This window comes from Lampetra fluviatilis, chromosome 32 (genome assembly GCF_964198595.1).
Source record: "Lampetra fluviatilis chromosome 32, kcLamFluv1.1, whole genome shotgun sequence".
Classification (NCBI taxonomy): domain Eukaryota; kingdom Metazoa; phylum Chordata; class Hyperoartia; order Petromyzontiformes; family Petromyzontidae; genus Lampetra; species Lampetra fluviatilis.
Window position 1 is genome coordinate 12,665,962 of NC_136306.1, and position 17,936 is coordinate 12,683,897.

The following is a 17,936-nucleotide window of genomic DNA, read 5'->3' on the forward strand; positions in this document are numbered from 1 at the left end:
CCCAGCGTGGCCAGGCTCCACCCTCGGCCCCGCACCCCTCTGGATCCCCCAGCAGGCTCCGTGCCTCACTCACAGGTCCAAGTGGTAAACGTCCTGCTAACCCCAATCCCATTGTCTACCAGTCTCCCAGCGCCATGCGCTACAGTGACTCATTCAATGTTACTACACATGTGTAATGAGAGCACCATCGCCTGGATTATCGGGGGGGGGGGGCATATATTACTGATACAGTCCATGCTTATCCACAGTGGGGTTTATATCTGGGGTAAAGGTGAGGGGCGGTTCCACCAGGGAAGCCTCTGGAACGTTCAGGAAGGTTCCAGGAGGGGCGTGGCCAGAGGCGGGGCTTAGCCTCCGGAGGGGGATATAAGCGGGACACGGAGCAACGTGAGGGGTCGGTGCTGAAGACTGAAGAGGAGCTCCCCGCCGCTGCTGCCCCGCCATCTCCATCGGCCACGTGGCGGCTCGTCCTTCAGCCGCTCAGCCGCTCCCTAGCGCACCGTCAGTCAGCCAGCGGCGGTGCGTTGGTGAGCGGGTGAGTGCCACGTGGCACGGGGCAGCGTAGCCACACGAAGCGTGGACGTCCGCAAAAGAAAGAGATGGAGACAACGTGGCTGTACCGAGCTATTATTGAATAAACAACTGAAGTTACTTACCGTGTCGGAGACCACTCATTACATGAATGATAATACACATATATACATATGTACACAGTTATATAGGAATAGGTTTTACCCTTTCTGGCAATAAAACAGGTGTTAAGATGTTTAAACACCAAACATAAACATTTTTCAAGGAATCATGTCTGCATTAACCACACATACTTGTGGTGAACATGTAAACAAAAACGTGCTGGTCGTCTTTTGGCGTTCTCTGGGTCTAACACTGGTTGAGACTCCTAAAGAAAGCTGTCTCTAGTGTAGACCAATCAGTTTCAAAGACAATGCATACATTGCTAGAGCATGTATTTGTTTGCACGTTCACAAGTATGTGTGGTTAATGCAAACGTGATTCTTTGAAAAATGTTTTTGTTTGGTGTTTGATATCTTAGGACCTATTTTATTGCCAGAAAAGGTAAAACATATTCTTATACTTTGAAACTGCCAAGATAGCTCCCATGATGTTACACGGTATTGTATGTGTCGTGGGTTCAACTGAGTCGCAGACATAGTCTTTGGAGGCAGCGCTTTTTATTTAGTTCCAACACGCAGGGTAACTTCCCCTTAACAGCATAACAACATAGGGTGGTGACCACCCGGCTAACTACACTAGTTACTACGCTAGTTACTACACTAGTTACTATGCTAGTTACTACACTAGTTACTACACTAGTTACCACGTAACTGTTATTACGGACCTGGGACCAACAGCATCTGCCCGGGTCCACGTGCTGGAAGACTCGTAGAACGGAGATCGTAAACGAAGAAATATTTCCCGGGATGAACAACCCCGGTCCCTCTCAGGACCCGGCTGATATTCTCTGTGGGGTGGCCGGCTCTGCCCTTGGCCACGTCAACCTTCTAGAACCCTTGGGAAGGACCTGGGGTCCCAATCACGTGACCCTCCCTTAACCCCCTCTTGGGGCCCCTCGGTCAACTTAGCCAGTCACGTGTGCCATGGCCTCACATGACCACACCGTGTTCTGTAGGGCCGGCATTGCACTTCCAGCATGGTACCATCCAACGCTATTATTCAACGCACACCGTGCCCCTCTAGGGCCGGTACTATACCTACATCCTGGTCATATCCAGCGATGTCGCTACATCGCACACCGTGCCCCTCTAGGGCCGGTAACACAAGTGGTCCACTTGTGATACGATCGAAACATCGACGTTTTTTGTTTATTTTATTTTTATTAATTTTAACCTATCTACGTGACTTTACCAAAAGACCCAAAGAATATTATTACTCTTAATTATAATCTGGAAAAAAGCAATACGCAAAATTCCACCATCAGTGATTTGTGGCTTAATTATCAGAACCCAGTCGCCTAAATGGCTGTGCTGCACACGCTGTGATGGAGTGAGTCGCATTGGCTCTATGCCCTCTATCTCCTTTTGTAACATTTCGCAACGAGCGACCATTGATTGATTCTCATTGCCCGTATTGTTCTTAACGAGGGAGCCAGTGTTTTTGCAGCCTTTGATGTGACGAGGTTTCGCTATTGCGGTGAGAGTGTGGATTATTCCTCGCGCAGTTTCAACACCATCAAAGGGGGCCCTGCAGCATTAAAAATACATCGAGGTTCTTTTTTTGTCTGCCATGACGCTCCTGAATGTGAACAAGGCAGCTCGTATTATTTAGATTGACTATCTGTATAGCGGGATACGGGGAGGTTACATAGAGCATTACGCCGCACGTTGACTCGCACGCTAGCTGCGTGCACACGCAGAGCGCGGTGCACGTGGCTGATACGGGAGATGCACCAAGTGAGTGTGAACATCTCTTCACGCACCGACTGGATATTTGTCATGCGGGTTTTCTCTTTAGTTCACTCAGTCGTCCTACCCGTGGCCTTACCGTAATTTTGACTAGAGTAGACGATCTGGCGTCACAAGCCAAAGCGAGCGGCTCGTAATCTGAAGGTTATGAGTTCAAATCTGAGTTATTCCTCTGCCGGTGATAACATTAGTACAGTACCGCTATGTATGTAAGCCTGGAGTGGTTGTGCAATGGAAGGTTTATCTTCCTAAAGTTGTAAAAAAAATCACTGCATTTCTGAGAGCGTGAAGTTTTCCATGCCAAATTTATTTACATTGCGGTATCGTATTAATGATATTCATCGTTGTGTTTGAGGTTGAGTCTTCTGTTTTGGGTGTCAGCGTCCCTCTGGCACAGAGTAAAAATTGAGACGAGCTTCTGGTGCAAAATAAAACCACTGCCAAATATTTAATGAAAGTTAATTTTGTTTGGAGCAAATAATCGGATGAATACCACTTTTGTTTAAAGTCACACGCCCTCCAAAAAGGAGGAACTCGCAATTTCCCAAAGCCAGAGGCACGCACGGGTGTAGTAAACGTGGATCCAGAGCGTGAAATTCTTCCAAATGTATCACAATTAACACATATCAGTAGCATTAATTTTCACAAATTATTTATCGTTCAGGCTGCATTATGTATTGTAGCGAGGTGTAGTAAAGATGCCTATATCTTGTGGGAGAGCAGATACTTGGAGAAACACCGAGTTACGGCATACACAGTCATTCATGCCAGCAGTGCCTCTGTGCATGCGGTTGCAAGTGCGCACCTTCACCCAATCGAGGTGTAAACCTTCCGAGTCGAGTGCTCTCTAACCACAGTGCCACCTGGCCAGATTAATTTCGGTGCATGATAAACATTAAATACTGCAATTACATAACTGGTTCACATTGGGAAACCACAGTAATATTTAACAGATGGCCAGATGGCTCACCAATTCTGGATAGCAAGAAGACAGCGCAGGAGGGATCGGAAGGGTTGAAACCCAGGTGCGCAACACAGGTAACACTTGCACGTTCTGCAAAGTCGAGTTATAAGTTACTGCACAAATATCGCATGTTGAAATATGCTGTGTTTTCATCCGATACTAGTCCTGCTATGATGCTTAGATATTTTGAGTGGTTCTAGGACTCGTCCAGGGCTTGTGGTGTGGCTGTACACTTTGTGAAACATTGTGCAGCAGATTTCAGTGCATTGGTTTACATGTAGATAATACAATTGGGACACACACTACAATCGGGGAAAAAAAACGATTTTAAAACATAATGATACTAAATACCATCCGATGTGTTTTTGAATTGTACCGTCTGTTGTTTGGCATGATTTACAACGTTTTGCATAACAGGCTGGAAATGTATTCAGGAATAAAGTAAATCGATTAAATACATTCAATTCCTAAAGAAGCTCCCAGGTATATGGAGCAAAACGTCAGATATTGTGCCAAAAGATATACAGTACAACTCTAACACACACACCAAAGCCATACAGCACAACTACAAGAACAGTGTTAATAAATGCCCATTATTTACCCAGGAGAGCTTCATTGAGTCTCTGCGCTCGTATATTGAGGGAGACTCTGCATTAGGATGTTGGAGAATTCTCACAGGGTGAGAATGGTTGGCTTCATGTGGGAGGAAGCAGGAATACCTGGAGAAATTCCATAGATATGAGGTGGCAACATCGAAAGATCTACACACATTTTTTAAAATCCACTGGTGTGTTGCTGTCCCCTGGCCACCTCGCAGCCCATGACCCACAACACTTTTGGCATTTCCAGGCAGTCTCCCATCTCGGTAACAACAACCAATCTCAGCTCTGCTTGGCTTCCGAAATGTAAGCAGATTGGACACATTCCGGGTGATTTGATCGTAGGCTATAAAAGAAGACGATTGATTTAAGCACCGGTGCTATTTTCCTAAATACCGTATATATATTTTACGTATTTCAAGCAACATGTGATGTTGGCTCGAAGTGTCAATTTAAACGGTGCTGTATTACATCTGCCAGTGCAGCTGGGATATTGAATTCAACAAACGACATACTATATGGAAATGAAGTCCTCCTCTTTAGCTGTATACACTGTTGGATCAATTGCTGCTGTGCTGTTAGTGACTGCCTATTGCCCGTAACATCAGCAGCATCACTTTCCTTCATTGTGGAGGTGAACGTGGAACGATGGACGGGATGGAGAAAGGAAACGGATCAGCTGATGGGACGGACAGAACTCTCCAGGAGAGATGCTGAAGATCGCAAAATGTAGAAAACATCTGGCCTGGGCATCAAACGTCACTATGAAGATGACAACATATAGTGCAGATAGAGTTCAGCATTTCATTGAATGACGTGAATAGTATGTCTGGTCAACGTTGTCTCCCTCGCGTTGATGTTTTGTTCACAGCAACAGGTCCTCACTTGAGGCAGAGTACAGCTTGCGGAATGCCCCGGACAGGTTAAAACACCACTTGCCACGAATGTTGCCACCTCCGAAGTACAAAAACCAGGACATCTTGGGAAGAAGCATATCTCACAATACAAGAGGGGAAACCTACACGTACATTTTCTGAAGTGATGTATTGTAATAATATTTCTATTATTTGACAAAAAAACTGGATGTGTGAATTATTCGGGAAGATTTACAGGTTTTCTAAGGTGGCTGCTCGCAAAAACAGAGGATGATCCTGAAAAACCAGGCCAAGTGCCAACCCTGTAGTGCGTAACTATAAATTATATATTTATCTCTTACAAACCTCAAAACCTGCACCGGGCAGCCTGGGATACGGAGACAACGGCTATCGCTCCCATCTTTAGTGACTGCTTGTTTTGTCAGAAATGTAGTGGGTCCAACTGAGTCGCAGACGTTGTTCCTTTTAGAGGCAACACTTTTATTTGTAACACCGTAACACAAAGGGGTAACTGCCCCTTTACCAGACTACAGCGAGTTACGGCTACGAAGGGTCGATCCCTCACACGGGTCTCCAACCACGTGGCTGCCTCGTAGGATGGAGAGCTTCAGCCTGAGACGTAGAGCTTTCCGCTTGTAGATGTTGAGCTTCCAGCTTGTAGAATGCAGTGACCCCGGTCCCTCTCAGGGACCCGCCTTATATCCCTCTCCGGTCGGGGCCGCACCGCGCTTGGCCCCGCCCGCCTTCCCGAACATTCTCGTTCCCTCTCGAACCTTCTCAAGAACTCTCTCTGGAAACGTGATCACCCACCAGTTCCCCCACCCGGGGCCCCCTGTGTGTACATTCCGGATCACGTGTCTACGGGGTCAACCAGAGTGCCATGGCCCGGGGCAACCGTGTGTGGTGCCCGCACTATCCCAGTGCTCGCCAAGCTCAGCTAGGGCTGGTATTACACACAGCCACCCACACGGTGCTGTCCACGATGTAGGAACATCGAACGACCACGACCCTTCCGGGCCGGCACCATACAGTGACATCCCTGATGTCACTACAGAAATATGGTGACAGGGGGGTATATTTCGTGAGAAATCTGATAAAGATGAGCATTTATCCGTATGGAAATGATACGCTTGGCATGCATCTATAAAAGCCGTTTGTTTTACGTGCTGGGAAAACCAGGACAAATGGAAACTTCATAATATCATCAGTGTCCTCTTGGCACTGACGTTATCCATGGATAAGGATGAAAACCAGGTTAGTGGGATCGCCATCGACTGCGCCACTGCTGCCCTGTTACACCACCCACTCTATACCCACCCCTTAACACAATGATAAAGAAATTCAGAGAAACCCTTTGCCATTTTATATTCTCTGGATAGTGGCGCATATGAATCCTTATGCACATTTAACCGTAGTCTCTTGAATTCGGTGTATAATTGTAATTTATAACGCTTAGTGCCCGCCGTTGAATAATTATGTAACAATCTGTGTATTAGCATTTAAATTATAATTTGCATACATTTAGCATTCTTGCAAAAAGCAAAGGTTTCTGTACATTTGAGACTGCAGTCGTGTAGTCGAGTTCAAATCGAGCGAACACCGTTCACCGTGAGTGTACACACATGTTTACAGCTAATCTTGCAAACACACTGCTGGATGAAGGCCGCCCCACGCCGTGCGGGCCGCAGGAAATATTTGACCATACTTCATCACGCCGGTCATTACTTCCTACTGCCCACCACACCTCGGACATCTGTCTTTTGCGCAAGGTGGTCACCTATCCAGAGATCGAATGAGATCAGGCGCTTTCCTGGTGATTTGGGTACAGATACGCGTGTACAAATGTATGCTTGTGCATGATATAATTCAGCACTCTTGCAACTCCTACTGTTGTGCAAATTACTTAATTGGAATGACACATTCTTTGGAATGACACAGACAACAGTAGTCATCGCCCCCTCCTGGCAGACTCAAGCCCCACATCACTTTTACGAACGAGACCGCTGGTCTCGACTTCTCACCTGGTTAAACAAATTTAACAAACTTGAAACTTGTTCATGTGCAAGTGTCGGTTACACTCTTAATGCATGATCATTTCTCGCCACTAAAAGTCAATGAATGATAGGAAACTTTTGACAGGGCTCCAATTTTTACGCAACATTTGAGTTTCTACGCAGAATTACCGTAATGGTTGTGTGATTGCCTCATGGAAAAGTAATGAATATTCAGTTAAGTAGCGCTTGGTGTTGTATAAAAAAACTGACTCACACAACATTGTAATTACTGCTTTTTACCAGGAATTTAATGGACTATAAAGCCGTGAGGGGATCTGTGGGGTAAATGTGCCATAATTGTTGTGGTAATGACACAAACGGGCATATGAACGCATTCTTGTCACGCGTGGCCTGCCACAGATCGCCATATATTCATAAACCCTGCACGTCTCTCTTACTTTCTATAGAATTTGTACTATGTAATACCGTGTTAGAGTAAAAAAAAAACTTCAAACACAAAAGTAAATAAACCAGATGACATGCGTAATTTCAGAATCACAGTGATCCCGAAATTCATGTGTACTCATTAGAAAATGGCGCGCACTAACGAGTTATATTATTTATGGCAGATGTATTATTAACGCTACGGTCAAACAGAACACGTGGACCGTGTATTGGCAGGGAGCAATCTTTAATTAAAACCTGTTCTTTTGCTCTGTATTTCTAGACACCTCAAAACAAGAAGCCTGAACAAACATGATTCGCACGAGAGCCTTGGGCACTGGCGTTTTGGAAATACCCCTCAAAGCTCTGATCTTCGCGAGTCTTCTAGTGACGATGGGGGCAGCAGCAGCATCGACCAAGCCCCAGCAGCTCAACCAGACGAAGCCTCCAGTGATGACCAACCGGCCGTTCATCGTGGTCTGGAACGCGCCCACGCAGCAGTGCCGAAAGCGGTTCAACGTGGACCTCAACCTCGGCGTTTTCGACATGTCCTCCAGTCCCAGCGAGGGCATCACGGCGCAGAGCGTCACCGTCTTCTACTACAACCGCCTGGGCCTCTACCCGCTCTACACCGAGGACGGAACGCCCGTCAATGGTGGCCTTCCGCAGAACGCCAGCCTCCAGCGCCACCTCGAGAAGGCGCGGCTCGACATCGAGATGTACGTGGCGCGCCGGGCGGCCAGCTCAGGGCCTGACCAGCTGGCCGTCATCGACTGGGAGGAGTGGCGGCCGCAGTGGGTGCGCAACTGGCAGAAGAAGGATGTGTACCGCCAGAAGTCACGGCAGCTCGTGCGGGAGCGCCGGCCCAACTGGCCGGGCCCCAGGGTGTCCCTGCAGGCCCAGAGGGAGTTCGACGCGGCGGCGCTCGCCTTCATGAATGAGACGATCCGCCTGGCCAGGGGCCTGAGGCCGCGCACGCTCTGGGGCTTTTACCTCTTCCCTGACTGCTACAACTACGACTACAAGGAGCGGCCGCTCAACTACACGGGCCGGTGCCCGGCCGTCGAGCTGCGGCGGAATGACGACCTGCGCTGGCTGTGGGAGGGCAGCACGGCGCTCTTCCCCTCTGTCTACATGGAGCGGACGCTCGCCTCGTCACGCAACGGCGAGAGGTTCGTGCGGCACCGCGTGCAGGAGGCGCTCCGCGTGGCCGCAACGTCTCGGCCGTCGCTGCCCGTGTTCGTGTACTCCCAGCCCGCCTACGCCTACACCTTTGAGCTGATGGCCGAGGTAATGTAGTGAAGTTCACATGTTATTGGACCGACGTTGAAAGATTTGCGTGCGAGCTACAACAAGAAGGTTCAATGTTCGGTACTACTACATTGTCTTGATTTGAAGCTTTCGTGACTGCAGGGATCCATACTCTTTGGTTCTTTCGTTAAAGTCACGTAGGTAGAAAAATAATAGATCACTATCTGCTTAGCTTCTAATATCCAATGAGATCGAGCGCATTCCTTGTGATTTGGTCCATGGAACATCACTTCCAACAATCACAGGGGATTCGTATATATAATAATAATAAAAATGTAGCTAATGTTACATAACTTAAACACATTTTATAGCTTAAAAAATATATAGCTAAAAAGAAAAATTCATGTACTGGTACTGTATTGGCCAAAAATCCCAATGGTGAAAAATCACCAGTTGATTACTCAACTTAGATTACACAGCACCAGCAAGCTTGCCTGCAACTGAGACAACTTGTCAGGGCCCTCCAAAAAGGTCACTTGCAGGGAAAACAGTTGTTTAGTGGCAATCAAGTAGAGTTTGCTGTGAACCCGCCTGATTTGAAGACGGAGCAAGACAGACCAATCTGCCAGGCAGGGATTAAAATCTCAGAACATCGATTAACCAATTACATTGTACTTCTAGAGGAGCCAGGAACAAAATAACTCCTAAAACACATTCAAATCAAGATTGGTAATTACTATTTATGTCAGACCATGTACTCTTCAATCATTCCTCACATGTGGAATCTGCTGTAGGAAGATAAGAGCTGTGTGTGCTTTAGTCAATGTCAAGAGGCCACACTCCAAAAAAGTATAGCCATCTCTTCTTTGGGTCTTTCGGTAAAGTCACATAGATAGAACAAAAAAAAAATGAAAATAAAGTTAATACAAAAATAATAAAAAATATCACGACGTTTGTCATCAGGAGAAAAAAGTAACCCGTAAAAACAAAGTTTTTCACTATAAATCCTTTATATGCGTGGCATCGGTTTTATTTTATTATTCATTTCTGTTTTTCTTGAGTAAGAGTTTCATTTTTATCACATTGGTATTTTAAATTAAATATGAAAAAAAATTTTTCCTAAAAAGTGGAAAATTTTGGAAAAAAATTTTCACGAAAATAAATTGTCACGCACAACGAGTCTGTGTGCAAAATGTCAGCGCGATTGGATCACGGGAAGTGGGTTAAAAAACGACCGAAAGATTTGCACGGTCGTAAGCGCGCAAGCAAGCAAGTGAACTTAATATAAAGGATTTTAAAAATTAACCCGTAAAAACAAAGTTTTTCACAATAAATCCTTTATATGCGTGGCATCGGTTTTATTGTATTATTCATTTCTGTTTTTCTTGAGTTAGAGTTTCATTTTTATCACATTGGTATTTTAATTTAAATATGAAAAAAAAAATTCCTATAAAGTGGAAAATTTTGGAAAAACAATTTCACGAAAATAAATTGTCACGCACAACGAGTCTGTGTGCAAAATGTCAGCTCGGTTGGATCACGGGAAGTGGGTTAAAAAACGACCGAAAGATTTGCACGGTCGTAAGCGCGCAAGCAAGCAAGCAAGTGAACTTAATATAAAGGATTTAAAAAGAGGGGGAAAGCTGCTGAGGCAGGCTGTTTTAAAGGTTTGAAATGGGTGTAGCCCAAGGGTCATAAATGAAGTAGGAGGGGCTTGTGATGTTAAAGTGAGAGAGATTAGTATGTCAATGTAAGAGATTAACATGTCAATGTAAACGGCGGCTATGTTAGTGTGAACCTGTTAATGTAAAATCAGAGAGTCGAAAATAACTGCTAACATCGGAAGGTAGGATGGAAACATCACAGCCAATTATGATGTAAACTGGTTAATAACGTCCTTCCAATGATTGTTCAGTTTGTACCCATTTTCTCGGTTGAAAGTGTGTCTGTGTCTATATATATGGATGGCTTCATGAACGAATCTTTGTTGATAGCCAGTGGGTTTGCAGAGTACCTTCGTCTTGGAGAAATGTATTTCGTGTGAGCCCACCACATTAAAACAATGATCAGTCCTGACTGACGTATTGGTCCTACCGTGTTTCAGATCTGCCTTATGTTCAGGAACATGGTCTGAGACATGTCGCTTAGTTTCCCCAATGTAACTACTGCCGCAGGCACATCTTAGTTTGTAGACACCGGGGTATTGCATGTCAAGGATCACATCCTTCACAGATGGGATCAGATCACGAATTTTATGTATGGTGTTAAATCGAACCTGGATCTTGTGTTTGCTCATGATTTAGAAAATCTTTTTGGTGACCCCTGCTATATACAGTGAGGAAAAAAAGTATTTGATCCCCTGCTGATTTTGTACGTTTGCCCACGGACAAAGAAATGAGCAGTCTATAATTTTAATGGTAGGTTTATTTGAACAGTGAGAGACAGAATAACAACAAAAAAATCCAGAAAAACGCATGTCAAAAATGTTATAGATTGATTTGTATTTTAATGAGGGAAATAAGTATTTGACCCCTCTGCAAAACATGACTTAGTACTTGGTGGCAAAACCCTTGTTGGCAATCACAGAGGTCAGACATTTCTTGTAGTTGGCCACCAGGTTTGCACACATCTCAGGAGGGATTGTCCCAATCCTCTTTGCAGATCTTCTCCAAGTCATTAAGGTTTCGAGGCTGACGTTTGGCAACTCGAACCTTCAGCTTCCTCCACAGATTTTTTATGGGATTAAGGTCTGGAGACTGACTAGGCCACTCCAGGACCTTAATGTGCTTCTTCTTGAGCCACTCCTTTGTTGCCTTGGCCGTGTGTTTTGGGTCATTGTCATGCTGGAATACCCATCCACGACCCATTTTCAATGCCCTGGCTGATGGAAGGAGGTTCTCAGCCAAGATTTGACGGTACATGGCCCCGTCCATTGTCCCTTTGATGCGGTGAAGTTGTCCTGTCCCCTTAGCAAAAAAACACCCCCAAAGCATAATGTTTCCACCTCCATGTTTGACGGTGGGGATGGTGTTCTTGGGGTCATAGGCAGCATTCCTCCTCCTCCAAACACGGCGAGTTGAGTTGATGCCAAAGAGCTCAATTTTGGTCTCATCTGACCACAACACTTTCACCCAGTTGTCCTCTGAATCATTCAGATGTTCGTTGGCAAACTTCAGACGGGCATGTATATGTGCTTGCGGTCGTTGCATACGGCAGTCGCGTGTTGTTCCCCGCTGAGCAGCGGTATTGTGTGACCCGGAGAGAGCTGCTGGCCATTGTGGTTTTTGTGCAGCTGTATAGGCCCTACATGTATGGCAGGCGGTTTACCGTTCGAACTGACCATGTGGCCCTGCAATATTCCCTGCGGATAGATCAGCCCTTAGGTCAGCTGTCCCGCTGGCTTGAGGTGCTGCAGGAATATTCCTTCAATGTCATCCACAGGAAGGGGACACAGCATGGAAACGCAGATGGCTCGTCCAGATTGCCTACGGAGGGCGGGTGCGCGTGTACCCTGGGTTCCAGTCGCTGTAGGACCCCGGTTGACACCGCGGCCTAGTTGGTTGCAACGGCCGAAGCAGCCCCCCCTCCGGACATTGGCCTGGGCCTCTCCCAAGAGGTGTGGTCCAACTTGCAGATAGATGACTCCTCTTTGTTGGAGTTATGACGCCGTGTTGGGATAAACGCCCGGGGCTCAGCTTCATCGGCGGGTCCGGTTGTGCATGACGGCCTCCTCATGTGTTGAGATACTGAATTGGAGCGCTATTGCGTGGTGGTACCCACTGGCTTGTGAGGAAAATTGACTCCTGACATTCACGAGAAACTTATGCACCTGGGTTATCATACGATCTTGTTGACCCTTAAACGGGACTACTACTGGCCAGGTGTGGAGAGTGATGTGGCACTGTTTTTGAAAGGTTGCCATGATTGTGCACGGTGGAAGGCCCCGGTTGGCCATGATCGGGCCCCGCTGCAGTCCATCCGGGTTGCTCGTGTAAATGAACTTGTGGCAATTGACATTTTGGGCCCCTTTCCGATGTCCCAATGGGGACACAAATATCTCTTAGTTGGGGTCGAGTACCTCACGCGCTGGCCTATGGCGTGGCTTTGCCAGACCAGTCGGCCTCGTCCATCACCGAGGCCTTTGTGCAGGGTTATGTGTTGGACAAGGGTGCGCCAGAACAACTATTAATGGACCAGGGCCGACATTTTTCTTCAATACTGCTTGAGGAGGTCTGTGACCTTCTTGGCACCAAGAAAATTCGTACATCGCCCTATCACCCTCAGTCCAATGGCATGGTTGAACAGTTAAACCGCACCCTCACGTCTATGCTTTGCCATCAGGTGAGCACGTCCCAGTTGGACTGGGACCTGTTCGTCCCGGGGGCCCTGGCCGCGTACAGGATGGCCCCTCATGCCTCAATGGGGTTCTCGACCTTCTATCTAATGTATGGCCGAGATACGGAACCCCCGATTCAGGTACAGATGGACCTGGGATCCTCGAGGAAGGGGTCTGCAGTGGCCGCTCGAATGAAGGCCACGCTCAACCGGCTGAGCGAGGCACAGCAGGCAGCTGTGTATAATTCGGCCAGCCGGCAGGCGGCTAACAAGCACCTGCCGAAACATCAGGCCTCCGGCCTTCCATGGGAAAAGGGGCAGAGACGTGGCTCCCCTGCCCCCAAGTACCTGTTGGCACATCCCCTAAATTGCACCACCCTTGGCAAGGCCCTGTTGAGGTCGTGGAGGTCCAACGCCCACAATGTATTCGCATTCGTTTCTGTCACAGGCACTGAATCGTACACCCGTCGCGGCTGAAAAGACATGTACCACCTAGCCTCCTTGATTCATCCCCACTTCCTGAGCGGCCGGTGATTGATTCGTCCGACACATCGGGCCGCACGGGTCTTGATGTTGAGCACAATATCTGCCCTGTGTGTGCGCCGACAGAGCCCCCACCAGTAGTTCCTGAGGCGACGCCTCTTCCTGTGGAGGCCCCGACATCGAGCCGGTCGCCAACTGGCGCGTTGTTTCTCCCTATGACCGACACCGCACATGGGAGCGGACCTGCAGTTCACACGCGGTCAAGGAGCGTTCGGTTCCGATGATGGCCATTGGGACCCTTGTCATCGGCCTCCAGCCATCGCCGTGATGATGGCCTTCCTTATTGTCGTACTGCCCTAATGTTCTTGTTCGGTTTCCCCGCAGACGACTTCACCTTCACATGCGCTTCACATGTTTGTTATCATTGTTATCCGTTGTTGTCTCCTCTTCAGGTTAACGGGGCTCTGCTTCCATATCATTCACAGCCGGGTCGGTTGATTTTTTTCACGGGGGGGTAATGTAGAGGAGTAATATGGGGACGTGACGTCATTCGTGCTGTGAGGTGCGATGAGGTCATGTAACCTAGGGGTACTTAAGGGGGGCCCCGTGACAAAAGCGGGGTCGTTGGGGGAGTCCGGAATTGAGAGGGATTGAAGGGAGCTGGAGAGACAGCTAGGGGTAGAGCTGAAGAAGTGGCTGTAGTTACGGAAGGTGCTGCTCTCCTCGGTCGGTAGGTAGGTGTTGGCTCGAGAGAGCCCGAAGAGACGGCCAGCCGACTAGCAGTAGAGAGAGATAAGGGTCCAAGAGAAGGACCCAGTGTAGGACACCGACCCCTGGTGGTTACTCACTCCCTTTGTTAATAAACCGGCGCAAGCCCTTACCTGAAGACCTGCCTCAGCGTTGTCTTTTACCACACAACACTAAGACAGACGCTTTGTTATGGGAATGGGAAATCTTCACCACTTATCTCAGAGCCGACTACGCTCGTGTGAGTGACTGGACCGCACCAATAACGACTCGATACTACGTTGGTAGTGGTGCACTGGCACAAATTGCAAAACAACTCAACACATTCGCCAAGGACAGTGCCTGAAACGAAAACATATATATAATCGTGATTGCGCGAAATTTCGCCTACTATAGATATTTCCTAAGGCTGTGTGTTGGCCGTTTCCTTCATAGCAGAGATAACACACTATTTTAATAAAATAAATATTTTAAAAGTATTAATTTTTTCTTTTGAGTGAATTCGCGAGTCATCCCAGCAGCAGCGGCACAGGGCCAGCAGACGAGAGATCTGCCTCTCCAGTGGCTCCGCTCGCACGCTGTGCAGCCCTCTGTGCCTTGCAACTCTGCGGCGTGATCTTGTCTAAAGGGGGCACGTAGAAACACTAGGTGGGGGTGGGGGGCTTGACAGTCAACACCAAACAAAGTTTAAACTAATGTCAAACACTAAACAGAATAAAGGGGCACTGAGCCTGCAGCAGGGGGACTCTACGGGGTTGTTCTGGTTGATCCTTCGTCTCGGACGAACTTTTGTGGGGTGGGGGACTGTCATCGAGTCAAGAGAGCTGTTGCAATGCATAGAATCCGTTTCACTGGAGCCTCTTGTGAACGGCCGATCTCTCTCTGTGTTTACAGGTCGACTTGCAGCACAGCATCGGGGAGAGCGCAGCATTGGGGGCAGCTGGAGTCATCCTGTGGGGAGACATCAAGTACGCTCGCTCCAGGGTGCGTCCACAAACAAATTCCCAACTCGAACCATTACAGCGATAGGAGATGAGTGGGCGGCAGGGTGGCGTAGTTGTAACGATCCTGGTGCCTCTCAGCAAGAAGGACCTGGATTCAATTCCCAACCCGGGAACTTTTCCGTGTGGGGTTTGTATGTTCTCCCAGTGTTCTGCATGGGTTTCCTCCAGGTTCTCTCGGTTTCCTCCTATAGCTAAAAAAACAAATTGACATGTATCGGCCAAAACATCCTAACACAAAAATTACCCGCAAATGAATAAATTGGTAAACACACGTAGCAACAGCAACATCTAGGCAATTATAAAACTTCATTGTATTACTCGTGAAAAAAAGTAGCACACGGCTTTTTTACTTAAGTAAAAAATCATTGGCGATGTGTAACTAATTATTAATGGGTTCCTCCTGGTCAGAAGGAACCTGAACTCAACTCTGTACGACGCGAATCACGCCAGCGTTGCGATCGACCGACTCAAACAGACAAATTAAGTTTCTCATGAAGTAGACGCCATTTGTTTTCGTCTTCTAATGTCAACTTTGCACACGCTGCGGCTTGTTCAAAATCCAGCTGTTCCAATATTTTTCAGAGTAATAAAGCATGGCACACCACTTACTCAGGAATAGTGATGGCTCCCTGTGAGAGCACGCATCAATTTGACGATCTTGATGCCTAAGGTTTAAGGAAACCCATGGCCTTCCACCTGCAAATATCATTCAACGTATTACACTGCACAACCCATCAAGGCTGATACGGTCAGACTTTTATCGCCTGACATTTCCACCAAACCACTTGGCTGGTACAGGTGAATCTTTGTCAAATGTGCTCCCAAAATACTCCTATGGTGATGCAAAGCTGTCGAATTGTAAGTCTCATTTCGAAACCTGGCTGTTGTTGTGAAGAATGTTCATTGTGCACAGTGTATGTGTGGTGAGTTGTTTAATGCAGTCATAATGAGCAGATAAGAAACTTGTGCAAAATGTGCATCAACGTAAGGTGCCTTGGGGTGAGTTTTCACTGAAAGACGCGGAATTAAAGTGTTGGAATCATTTTGGAATGTGGTGTGGCAGTGGCAGATGCAATCCGGTCATTTGTAGGCAAGTATTGGTTGATCACGTAGCTTTGTGCAACTCCCCAACCTGCTAGGGTTGAGGTGGCCAGGAGATGGCAGTACTGCAGGTGTGGTGGTGAACCCATCTGAGTGGGCAGCACAGGAAGTGGGATGTTCGCTGGGTATTGGGAGAACATCCCAATTGAGGACCATCCTGAAAAGGAGGCTTTGATACCCAGTTAGGCTTTCCAAATAAATGGCATCATTATAATTACAGTTCAAGGAAACTGCACAGCCCTGCAATTACTTGTTAACGCCACTGCTGACACAAGGGCCCCCACTAGAGGGGGCTTTAGAGAGCCGCTCTGGAAGGTATTTATGGCCAACTTTTATACGCTGGCCGGACATCTTGAACGGATTGGGAAAACCCAAACTCTACTCCTCCACTCGTGATCTGCTGATAAACTAGCTGTGGTGAACCCATTTATACTGCTGGGTGGACAGAGGTGGGGGGGGTGGCGGTTTAAGAAAGTGGCCCAATTGTTTTAATTTAATCGGACCAGCGACCTCTAGATCGCAAGTCCAGTGTGCTGACCATTACATCACGGGCAGCAGCGAGCGAATCCTTTACCACTCCTTTCTCACGCCTAATGATCCTGGCGATGCCCCGTCTGCCGGTGTGCCCCCTCGCAGGCAAACTGCGAGAAACTACGGAGCTACATTGCAGAGCGGCTGGGCCCATACGTGGTGAATGTGACATCCGCGGCGCGACTCTGTGGCCAGACGCTGTGCCGCAGGAACGGACGCTGCGCTCGCAAAGACCCGGACAGTGGCGCCCTTCTGCATCTGAGCGACGACGCTTTTGAGGTTCAGCGGCCGTGGACATGGGAGGATGGCGGTGGTGATGCCGGCGACGTCCCACGAGCCAGGGGTGGCTTCGTGGTGAGTGGGAGACTCCCGGCTCGTGACGTCGCGCGCTGGAGGATGAACTTCGAGTGCCGCTGCTTCAGCGGCTGGGTGGGCACGCGTTGCAGCGTGGACGAGCGGAGCCAGACCCACGTGGGCTCCGGCTCGCCTGCTTTCCGCCGCGTCATCCCCGTCGTCTGGCTCATGCTGCTAGTTTTGTCCGAGCTGTTGGCTGGGAGCGGAGACCTGAGCGGACCATGAATTCGGATGGACGTTGGACGAATGCAGTGGCGGCTGGTTGGCCGGCCTAGAAACCCACGATGGTTGGGAAAGGAGAGGGGGGGATGGGGAAAGGGCTGTGTGGAAAGCAGTGTGTAATATTTTGAATGGGCAGGTCAGTTTTGTCAAGGTTTTTTTTCTCTTCCCCTTTTGCGATTGCACGAGTGGTGCCGAGCCCCATGGGACCCCAGTGGTAAGCTGCCATTTGACATTTCCTGTGTGTGTGGTCCACCTAATTTCCTGTGTGTGGTCCACCTAATTCAGCCGTTCACTCTCGATGCTCGTGAATGGCTCTTTTTTCCTGTAACACCGGACACACGTTTATATCTACTCTACTGTCTCCTGCATCTGTGCATCATCTCCTTAATTTTAAAGGCCCAAGACCTCTCTCCGCTTGAGTAGCCATGTATGCATTTCCAAATTTATTTTGTATTAGTATCATTAGTATATTCTTTGGGTCTTTCGGTAAAGTCACGTAGATAGGTTCACTTTACCGAAAGACCCAAATAATATGAATTCCTGCAGTGACGAAAGCTTTAAGTTATCATTAGTATATCCAGGTAAATAGTA

General features: G+C 47.9%; 1 protein-coding gene across 1 annotated transcript in view; it reads left to right on the forward strand.

Moving 5' to 3' along the window:
* The window catches only part of LOC144943842 (hyaluronidase-2-like), a 39,241-nt gene extending 21,831 nt beyond the window's left edge, over positions 1-17,410 (forward strand). The window contains exons 2-4 of the mRNA XM_078871690.1: positions 7,601-8,607; positions 15,028-15,117; positions 16,875-17,410. Of these exons, the coding sequence (XP_078727816.1) occupies positions 7,630-8,607; positions 15,028-15,117; positions 16,875-17,348 (1,542 nt within the window). The 5' untranslated portion in view covers positions 7,601-7,629 and the 3' untranslated portion in view covers positions 17,349-17,410. The remainder of the gene's footprint in view (positions 1-7,600; positions 8,608-15,027; positions 15,118-16,874) is intronic.
* Positions 17,411-17,936: the final 526 nt, after the last annotated feature.